This window comes from Neltuma alba, unplaced genomic scaffold, assembly GCF_004799145.2.
Source record: "Neltuma alba isolate B1F8T4 unplaced genomic scaffold, ASM479914v2 tig00011881_pilon, whole genome shotgun sequence".
In the NCBI taxonomy this organism is placed as follows: domain Eukaryota; kingdom Viridiplantae; phylum Streptophyta; class Magnoliopsida; order Fabales; family Fabaceae; genus Neltuma; species Neltuma alba.
The window spans coordinates 249,270-260,297 of record NW_021636483.1 but is presented as its reverse complement, the minus strand read 5'-3'; the positions used below and the strand labels follow the sequence as shown (position 1 = coordinate 260,297).

Below are 11,028 nucleotides of genomic sequence, written 5' to 3'. Positions count from 1 at the left end.
GTTGAGAGCTGTCAACTTATGGTACCGGTATGTACCTTGAGATTTAAAACAATAAAAAAATGTAGATCCCATATTTATTACTGCCTTCTCTTTTTAATACAAAACTGATAAATTAAAGAAATTAAAAAAAATTAGTTAAGTTAATTATTTATTAAAAATATGTATTGATTTTTTTAAAATATCTTATGAATTCATTTGAATTGAAATTACTTTTTGATTTGATATAAACTCATGTAACGTGCGGTGAATAGAGATTGTTTGAAAAGGAAAAAACATAAATTATGAGGAGAAAATATATTGAGATTTTACATTTAGAGGTTAATTTAACTTCTAAGTAGTTCTTATATTAAGAATCAGAATAGGTGATATATATTTTTTCACTTTAATTTCCCCACAAATTTTTTTGGAGCCCCACATTTTCGCATCTTCTATCAAATATCAATTATATAAAAATTTTAAAAAAAATAAAAATAAAAAAGGAAAAAAATTGAGGGTTACTAATAAACTGTTCATCAATAGTACAAAAAATCATCAAATTTTATTTCATATATAGATATAGATTTTAGGGAGAATTACAATTAATTCCTAAAAAAATTATTACTAAAATATTGTAATAACAATCTAAATAATATGTAACGACAGATTTTAGAATGGAGAATGATAACATTTGATATTTGTTTTGTAATTTTTTTTCTTGGGACTTCATTATAATTCCCTCTAGATTTTAATATGTTTTAAAATTAAGGAGCCAATTTAAAAGATCATATAAAATTAAGGAATAAGACTAATAAATCCATTTAAACTATAATTATATTCTCGTTATCAAAAGAAATCAGTTCTGGTGACTCATAATCCATTGGCCTTTATAAGGAAATACTATAAAATCTTTATATACAATTGATTTCACTGTTGATTTGGTGTGCTTATGATGCCCATCACTTATTGGAACCAACCAACTTAATATTAAGTATGAACAGGTTTACATTCAATTTATTTTATTGTTATATATTTGATATTTTTATCGTAATAGATTCTCCCTACTATAAACAATTTTTAAGGATAATGAATTTATCATTAAAAATTTCAAAAATAAAATATATAATTTAAACTTAAAATATAAATCTAAATTAAATTTAAATGGCTCAGATAAATAATCAGCACGGCAAACACGGACGCAAGCTTCTCATTATTAGTTAAAAAAATTTTAAAAATTGGTGAAACTGTTTTGAGATAACTCTAGAAAAAATTTCACACAATAAATTAAACTGTAAAAATTATTAAAATGGTCCATGATTTTTATTTAAATTAAAATCTATTTACAACAAATTTACCGGTTTACCCATAATATGACTTCGTGTGTTTGAGCTGACAGAAACCTACCCCTAACTCTAGCTGTAGTGTTCTAGGTAATATCGGAAAGGAACAGTGGAATTCTCCCACGCGCGAGATTGCTTCGGTGGTTGCGAATCGCGGCGCGAATCTCTTTTTATCCGGCTGTGAGAGGACCGCGCCTTCTCACATTAATTGAAGAAAAATCAAAGGAGGCGCGTGTAATGCACGCCCCTCAGTCCTCTGTTAGGGCTTTCTCTTCCTCCGTGGTCGTTGGCTGATACGGCTCCTGGGCGACTTCGCTGTGGTTGTTGTTCGTCGAATCCGATCTACGTTTGATCAGATTACGTCCTGTCGAATCTTAATCTGTGAGCATGGCGGTTGATTTAATTTCCTGTTAATCGATCTAGCTTCTCCTTGTCTGTTGAATCTTTTTTTTTTTTTTTGGGATGATTGTTGGTGCACGGTCTGGTCAGATCTGATCTGATTAATTACGGTTTTCATAATGTAAATTCTATTTAGGTTTTCTGGGAATTTCGATTACTGTTAATAACATACTCTGATTGATACCTGAATTTTCTGCTGAGAATGGAAAAAATCCTTATTCATCTTCTGTTGCATTTATCAAAGAACAAAATTGGTGCCTGGGTTTTCTTAGCTGCCTAAGAAATCATTGTTCTGAAGAAAAAAAAGGCTCTGCTTTCAGAAGGCGAAATTGTGCTAGTTTGACTTTTAGTTGGGTTGGACTCAATGGATAATCGGATTTTAATAAATCTTTTATCTTTTGATTTTATCAGAGTTGGTACAAGGGGAAGAGATCAAGAAACATGTTTGGGCGTAAGAAGATACCATCACTGGTAGATCTTTGTGTTCAGAAAACAATCGATAATGTGAGGTACTTAGGAAACGTTGGTGAAACTGATGCGCATCTGCTTGAGCGAATATTGCCACACTGCACACTTGATCAATTGATGCATGTGGAAAAGTCAACTGAAGTAAGAAAGTTTGTTTTATTATTTATAAGAATTATAATTATGCTTGAATATTGCAAGTCTCAACTGTTTCCTCTGATATGCTTTTTCAGGGAAGAGACCTGAGTCCCATAACTGATAAGTTATGGAAGAGATTTTTTGAAAAGGAGTTTGGTACACATTGTACTAATCAAGTAGTTAAAAGAATGAAAGATAAGAAAGTGACATACAAATGGATACAGTTATATGAGGTGCGATTTCTTTGGGGTTTATATCTGATTATAGAAAGGGCTTTTTGTTGAATTTTACCTTTTTTAAGCTTAAAACACGAATTATCAGTTGTGCTAAGTAGGTGACATCTTTGCAGGCAAAACTAAAGGAAGTGGCTGAAGCTGAGGATAAAGCAGTTGATCGATTGAAGCAACGATACAAGAAATTAGATGACCGTATGATCCTAAACAGTCTCCTCTTTTCTTTAAGCATGATATATTTCCCTTTCCTTCTTACATAGTTTCTGGTAAGGTACATCAGTACCTATAGTAATCCTGTCTCTGACCCTCAGTGAATCTAACCGTGAATATTTTTTGGTACACTATGGGTACCATAGAATTCTTCTTAATTTGATTAGCATTTTTAAAAGTCATGGATCAGCATGCCAATTCTTTTATAGTTAGTTCTTTACTGATTACTTTGTTGAATACTGACCAGTAGTGGGCTTATATAGGGAAACAGAGTAGGCAAGTAAGGCTATGCACCAAAGTTCCGCCTTCAAGTAAAAGAAAATTTTGGGGCGGTAAGTCACTATGTCCTATGCTTCCTAATATCATTTACCAAGTCATCTGCTTTAAATATTTGATCAGTGTTGCAAATTCTATTGATTGTTTAATAATCTGAGATTTTGTTGTAGATGGAGCATCTAGCTATAATGTATCACATTTGAAGAGCAACATACTGAAGAAATCAAAGATAGAATATCTAAAGAGGTAATTTCTTTTTGCTGCATAATGATCTGATGCTTCTAACTTCCAAGGATGTTAGATCAGATAATGAATGCGAACTGGAAATTAACAGGAGCTCAACAGATACTAAGAAAAGGATGATGTAAGCGGTGTTGACATATAGATTTCACCTTGCCATAGTGACTATAATAATGTATTAAGGTGTTCAGAACTGAAACTGTCTATATAATAATGAAGCGTGCTTAGCGTTCTGTCTGGGGAGAAGGTGCTCCGATATTTAACCTCCAAGCTTGTGTTGTCTGCTGACTATTAACTTCCGATTACTTCTAAATTTCTTGCAGTCCTGAAGTGAAAAACCTTGCAGCAATGAAGAAAAATTCTATCCAAAGGAGTCAGAGGTACAATACATACATACATACATATATATATATATGACATTACCTTTTGTTCTGTTGGTAGAAGCTGCTTTGTGGGGTTTACTCTAATTATTTTTTAGAATGCGGGTGCATGTTTGTCATCTGTGTAACCCTGCCAGCGATGGTCAAACCCCCCCCCCCTCTTTTTCTCTATATAGATCTCTATATATATCTGTGCACTCAATTCTCATGCTATGTTTCCATGTCCTGCAGTTCGCCAAGCATGATCAAGAAAGGAGGCATTTCTGGAAGTGGTTCAACTTCAAAACGCCCACTTCTATAGCAAGGGATACATCAGTAGGACTTTGTAATGGTCCTGGAGGAGAGATAGCAATACTATGTATCATAATTTCCAGTTATATTTCTAGGAAAGCTTGGCCTCTTTTTCCAAGCCAATTAATTCTAAATTTCGTTGCTGATATTTATATTTCCCATGTAGATGCATGTTCTGTAACTTGTTACTCTATTATTTTCCTTATAAAAGTCAAATAATTTTTCATATCTTGTGCTGATTATGAAGCTGCTCCTTTAGTGTAATTCGCTGTTAGTTATCCATCTCTTCCAAAATTTTACTGTCAATGGTTTCCGTTGTTTAATTATCCTGAATTTTCATCATCTCAGTGAAATTTCCTATAACCCACTGAATATAGCATTCTTTCGTGATCTCTAAACTCTAATTACACGGCTTCAAAAGTTAGCCACCAAGTGCGATCCATTGTACTAGGTAGTAGATCGTTGTAAAAGAATAACAAAAGTGATATAAGAATATAATTAAAACAGCGTAAAAAATATAATACACCTTAAATCTAAATCTCGGCAATCAATGAATGAGCGGACCCCGCCCATTAAGCGTTAGACGCTTGGACATGCTTTAAATTCAATAAAATATTGTTAGCTTTGGAAGTGTCAATAAAATAGTGTGTTGGTGAGAACGACAGCTTGATCAGTGTGAAAATACTCCCCCAGTCTTAAGTATAAGACATTTTTTATAGTATAAATTATATTACAAAAAAGATCTTATATTTAAGACTAAGTTTAGGTGTTACACTTGTTTCTTGCACTCTGCTTTTTAAGGCTTTCATGATATCAGCAATCGTTTGGCGTTACTTAGTGGTTAGATAGACGAAACACATCACATCTTGTCATTATTGAGTGAGTTAAAAGCTCATCCTCGTGATCATTAGATTTTTCCAGAAAACAACATTTAGTTCAAACTTGCCAAATCATCACCTCGAGGGGAAAACTTAGCTACAAGGAAGTGAAGTTGCATTTCATTTCATATATGAACTGTTGTATAGTTGATGTTGCGCTTGTGTGCCCATTATGAATCATTAAGAATTCCCAGTCAAACTACCTAACGGTAATAAATGGATATTTGAGGGGTGTCAACGTCTTTACCCTCATCATCCTCACAGGCGACCACAACGTCGAAGTGTCGACGGTATGCAGGGAGTTCCACCTTGGCCACTTCTCTAACTAAATCCACCAGTTTTTCGTCCATTCGCTCCTGGTGCTTAGGGAACATTTTGTTGTAGATCAGGGATTTTCCGGATGAAACGCTATAAGCGTTTAGGCCTTTCTTCTTCATCCACTCAAGAAGTCCCCTCACAGTAACATTGTCATACAGAAACCACCTATCCCAAATTGTCCAACTCATACCCTGATGTTTGTGAACCTTGGGTGGAAGTGGCTCAAACACTGAGTAGAGAGGGAGTGCGAGGTTAGCGTATGTGTTTCGATAGTCCTCGACTTTGTGCCCTCTGTCCAAAACTTTGTAGAGCTCCAGGCAGACGAGACCAGTGGCCATGGCGGTTGAGGTTGCAATTGCAGGAATGATAAGTCCTGCAATCAACTTGGCCTTAAACTTGTCAACCTCAGGAATGTTGTAGTTTCTAGCCCTCAAGTTGGCAAGCCCAGCTATAAGGTCCGTGTGGTAGTTGGTATTATCATCCTGCAGGTATCAGAAAAATTATAACAGTCAAGCGAATTACATGGATTATGAGGCTGGAATAAGAATAATGACAATCACAGAGAATAACAGACCTTCTCAAACTGGATTAGTTTCATCCCGAAACCTGGCGGTAGGTTTGCCCGGAGCTGCTCTAATTTGAATATTAGAGCGTCAATAACAGCTGCATCATCTCCTGAGAGACTTGTAGAATTCTCATCTGTCACTATCCGCACATTTTTCTTTGGTTTAAAATCTGGTATTATCACTTCATCAATTGCTTCAGCCAGCTTCCTCGTGTTCTTCACCCAATCAGGGATGGGAATGCCAAATGTTTCTGCACGCAGTATAGATGCTGCCATCACAAACTGAAGATGACCTGGATCAGAAGCTGAGAACTGCAGTGGACGAGGGAATCTTTTCGGAGCAGACCAAAACGGAACTCCAGTACTAGTTAGAGCATCCTCAGGAAAATTGTAAATCAACTGCTTCACCCGATTAGCAAAATAATCTTCAAACCTGTGATAGAAACAGAAATGGAGAATCATCACACACCACTACACATTACATGATTTACAGAAGAGAACAAAAAGGTGCGATGAAAGTTGCATACTTTCGCCGAGCCCATGTAACACAGGCTTTAAAGGTCTCACACTTTTCCCTATGAAGGCACTTGAAAACACGCTCCAAGTTGTCCCTTGATGAAAAATCATTAGATTTCTTCATTGCATTAGCATATTCAATTGGGCTGGACAAATAAGCATTTACTTCAGCTGGCGTTTTCTCAAACAATCCCTCAAATTCAGATCGAGCCCATGTCAGGCAGTGGTCAATGTTGTGTGGAAATGATTGCACAGTACACATTGGTGTCATTTTCTCGGGAGGATCTCTAGAGGCAGCATAATTTTCTGTCAGGTGGGGAATGACCATCTGGGTATTGCATTTTGCTCCCAGAGTTCCTGATTCTAGGAGAGGCTTTTGGAAATACAAGCATCTCTGATCGACATACAGTCTAGCACTCACATTGTCTAGTGCATTAATCACAACACTCAAGTTTCCCCAAAACGTGTCATCAAACACGTTTTCAGTTTCAGGTCCAACACGTTTTTGCAGTGCTTCAATATTCAGAGAAGGATTTATAGAAACAGCAGCTGATGCAGCAACAGTAGACTTAGCTTGTCCGATATTCCAATCACGAAAGAGCAACTGCCGGCTTAGGTTACTCTTCTCAATAACATCATCATCAGTAAGTGTCAGCTTCCCCTGACTTCCACAAGAAACTCCCATCAGGGCGAGATTCTTCAGGAACTCACATCCCAAAGCACCAGATCCGATGACAAACACTTTAGCTTCTTCTAATTTCTTCTGTAACCGGGATCCGAAAACAGATATTTGTGCATCATAACGGCTATTTACTGCTCTAAAATCATTGGGATCAAGTGGTTCGGTAGGAAGTGATTCCACTGAGTCATAGTAGAAATACTGCAGCACAAGAAAGAGAAGCTTAAAATACAATCATTAAAATCAGCCAACTTCTTACTAAAACAGGGAATTCAGTGGTCATTGAAAGGAATTTCGTAATTCCTACATGCGATCCAACATGCAACTCTTTCCACAAGGAGACAACAATCCACTTTCAGACTACTGATATTGCGCACGATAGGGAGATTCTATCCAAGACAATAACGCAATGTGATAATTTGAAGTCCTCCGCCTTGCACATAGTCATGCAGCTAACTTTTTACCAAAGGAAAGCAGAAAAAACAATGAATAACAAACTACAACTATTCACATTAGCTCATTCTCAATCTATCCAAGACAATAACGCAATGTGATAATTTGAAGTCCTCCGCCTTGCACATAGTCATGCAGCTAACTTTTTACCAAAGGAAAGCAGAAAAAACAATGAATAACAAACTACAACTATTCACATTAGCTCATTCTCAATTGCTCTGGACAATTGGATCCAAGAACAGGCAGACAATCTTTCATCAGGACTCAGTGTGCTTAATCATGTAAAACGACCCAAACATCAAACCACAGCACAATCAAGATGAGCACTCGGAAGTCATACTGACCTGAAAAAGTGGATGAAACTTCCCAGTGCATGCTTTAACAATCTCTTGTCCAACAATACCACCAAACAGGGCAGCCATAGGGTTCAAAACTGCCCTAGAACCGAAGGCAAAGTGCCTCAGAAGTTCTGGTTTCATATCATCCAACTTCTCATCCAACAAGGTGTCATTAATATTGCAGGCAATAGATATAAGCTTCTGCGCGTCATCCTCTGAACCAGCAACAGGAAAACGACCAAACTCGGAGACAAACTTATCCAAAGCCCAGAATGCTAAGTGAAGCAGTGGCGGGTGATCATGCTTGGAAAAATCACTGAGAAGAAAATCATAAGGATCACTGAGTGATTCTCTGAGTGTCTTAAATTTCAACACCGTTGGCTCTTTCACCTGTGTGACAATTCCCCCTTTTTCATAGGTACCATAATGTGTAGTGTCTTCTTCAAGAAAAAAAGAATATGCGCCAGCATTTCTTATTTTCCTTGGTCTTCCATCATTCAGTTGTGTCATACCATGAATTTCAGAGAATACAACAAGATCTCCATCCCGAAATTCAATCCTCTCGTCGTCAACGCAGGATACTAGGGCAGGGTTGTCATTACTAACTGATGCAACTATACCCGTATGGGGTTCCTCTCCATCAACATCAAAAACAGTGAATTCCGGCCCAAAATCACAGAATACAGAGCCGAAAAGGCCTCTGACTTCAGATTTAATGAAAGCAATTGGAGGTTGATGACTGTGGCAGTAATCATTGAACTCCATCGCTTTCTCAAGGCTAATATCAGTGAAAACAACAGCCTGCGAATAAATGTAAATCACATTGAAGCATTTACTTTTTTTTGCATGAACAGACAAACTTTGCTTTAACATTCACAATAAGAACATAAGATAGGCACAGCCTGAGAAGTATATCAGATTAACAAGATAAAGATATATAGAATTAAGGTGTGAAAGTTTCTCCTCTTACGTAGCATCATCATCAATTATTTTCCCACAAAGTTTGTCCACCAGCATATATCAAACAACAGTACAATAGAAGGAATATTATCGTTATTTTATGATCACACACACACACAGCACTAACAACATATTACCATGGTAGTACATCTAGTTAAAGTATGTCCTATACATATATTAAAAAACTGAACCGTCTCTTTTGTATTATTTGATTGATTCACACCACAAAAGCTAAAATGGCTTTCTTGGTGCTCTGCCAGAAGCCTAAACTATTTAGCTTCTCTTGATGAATATTATCTTGCACAAAAACACTTACTAGGGGACTTGTACAAATGGACACTTCTAGGAGGGGAGAAAAAAAACATTGATCATGTAATTAATTACAGGGAAAGAATACCATTCCCTATCGACTAACAAGTGACTTGTCACCAAAGCATGGAAGGTGAAGTCAAGAATATTTCGTGAAAAATATAATCTACCTATCAACACATATCTTGCAAATCAAACATGTTAACATGTGAAATATTGACTCTCCATTTAGATTACTGTATATTTTATTTAATTAATCATCCATTAATTATTAACATGGACAAACATGAGAAAGACAATATGAGGTAATGTTTTAAATGGATGACATCAAGATGCAGCATACAGAGCAAATGATTTCACTATTTACATCTGTAGATATCCTTGAAATCCAAACAAGTCAAAAGGCAAACTATAAAATACTTAATACATAGCAGATATACATATAAATGTTTTTAATAGGACGAAACAAGTGCAAAGAAATATAGGAATAGAAAGAAAGAGGTATGGAAGTACTTGGTAATAAGAAAGTTGTTCCTTTGTCAGCTTCGTTGTCAAACTATGCACAAGAACCGCATTGTTGAGTTCCTGTAACGTACCAGCAGAAGCCACTGCCCTGTTTTTACCAACATCATTCTCTGAAAAAGCAAAATTACTAGACAGATCCCAAAGCTCCACCTTCCCTTCATCATGCAGTGTCACAGATTTGAAACCAGCAAGAATGAGATTCTTGGCTGCAGGTTGTGAGACGCACAAGTTGAATACACTAAAACAACATGGTATTACCAAACTAATGTTACTTGAACCAAATATCAGCAAGATCATGGCCTAAAAAAAGCAATGAATTCATATACCAGCAATAGAGTATCGTAACTATATAGCACAAAATTGAAGATCAGATAATGGCAAGACAGCCTGCCTAGCCTTCGCCTTCTCCCAAAAACGAAGACAGGTAAGATTGGCTAAAAAGATAACGTATATAGATGGAGTTGTCAATGAATATGGCATCGGATAATAAAAATAAGAATCTAAGATTGAACATATGCATCTGGCGATAATAACCAGAAGTATTGATTAGGTAGACAAGATTATAAAAATTGAGAGTTTCACATTCTGCCACTCGATTTTCCACAAAGCGATGCAAAAGGAACGAGGGACCGATACCAATCCCATAATTGACAAATCAACGATTTTATTCTACTAGACTACTACTGAAGCGCCAAGAAAAAGGGAAGAAAACCATTGCTTGTATTTTCGTGGGAGGATCATCTAATCAATATAGCATTTCGGACGCCTAAAATCTAAATATTACCAAAATCCTTGTTCAATAATTACTATATGCCAGATGGAACACAATAGCACACGGAAATTAAGCATTCCATATATGGAAAAGCAATTGAGAAGTTGTTCGATCACAACACCTATCTCGACACCAAGACCCTGCATCCCGGAGACAAGGACATTAGACATGAAGAGCTTCCTCATCGTCTCGCGACCATACACAGCGAGCTGACGGCTGTGCAAATCTTCGTCAATATCGATCGGATTGGAATCACTCAAAGCCATTATCGATGATCCTTCAGTCAAGTATCCGCTACTGTGGTTGTTCTTGTCGTTGCCGCAACTTAAGCTCTGTCTGCTATTATTCCCCGTCGAACCGGCGATATCAGCAGGCGAGGATGCAATGAAGCAGCCTATCCGATTCTTCCTAGGAAACGATGCAGCGCCTGAGTTGCTCTTGTTTAAACTCTCTTCTTCTACAACCACTACTTCAGCAGCTCTCTTTCTAGGAAGCATGAAGTGCAGTAACCTGCTGAACAAGCCACAAAACACATTATCAAGAATCAAAATGTAACTTAACAACGTGATCAGCAATAAGACAACCAAAAAATCCAATGACGATTACAAAACTCTGAACCTTAAATGCCACATGATTGAAGCATAAAACCAAAAAGCCAAGGAACAATGAAGATTAAGCTTGAAACGAAACAATGACGCCAAGTAACATAACATACCAATTGAAACTCAAGAACCAGATATAAAAAGACGTAGAAGAATTCTTGAATT

The 11,028-nt window shown here is 36.6% G+C and overlaps 2 protein-coding genes across 2 annotated transcripts; one reads left to right on the top strand and one right to left on the bottom strand.

Annotated features, from left to right (window-relative positions):
• The first annotated feature begins 1,508 nt into the window (after window positions 1-1,508).
• LOC114718970 (transcription elongation factor B polypeptide 3) lies at window positions 1,509-4,176 on the top strand. The gene is made up of 8 exons (XM_028904427.1): window positions 1,509-1,697; window positions 2,127-2,324; window positions 2,414-2,551; window positions 2,668-2,746; window positions 3,025-3,093; window positions 3,208-3,283; window positions 3,601-3,657; window positions 3,889-4,176. Exons 2-8 carry the CDS (start codon window positions 2,157-2,159, stop codon window positions 3,956-3,958), a joined length of 657 nt encoding a protein of 218 aa, XP_028760260.1. The 5' UTR covers window positions 1,509-1,697; window positions 2,127-2,156; the 3' UTR covers window positions 3,959-4,176.
• An 853-nt stretch (window positions 4,177-5,029) lies between these two features.
• On the bottom strand, window positions 5,030-10,767 carry LOC114718963 (ubiquitin-activating enzyme E1 2-like). The gene is made up of 6 exons (XM_028904416.1): window positions 10,383-10,767; window positions 9,478-9,695; window positions 7,702-8,496; window positions 6,237-7,105; window positions 5,719-6,142; window positions 5,030-5,626 (listed from the first exon to the last, which is right to left on the bottom strand). The coding sequence occupies exons 1-6, from the start codon at window positions 10,756-10,758 to the stop codon at window positions 5,030-5,032; spliced, it is 3,279 nt and encodes a 1,092-aa protein (XP_028760249.1). The 5' UTR covers window positions 10,759-10,767.
• Between the last annotated feature and the right edge of the window lie 261 nt (window positions 10,768-11,028).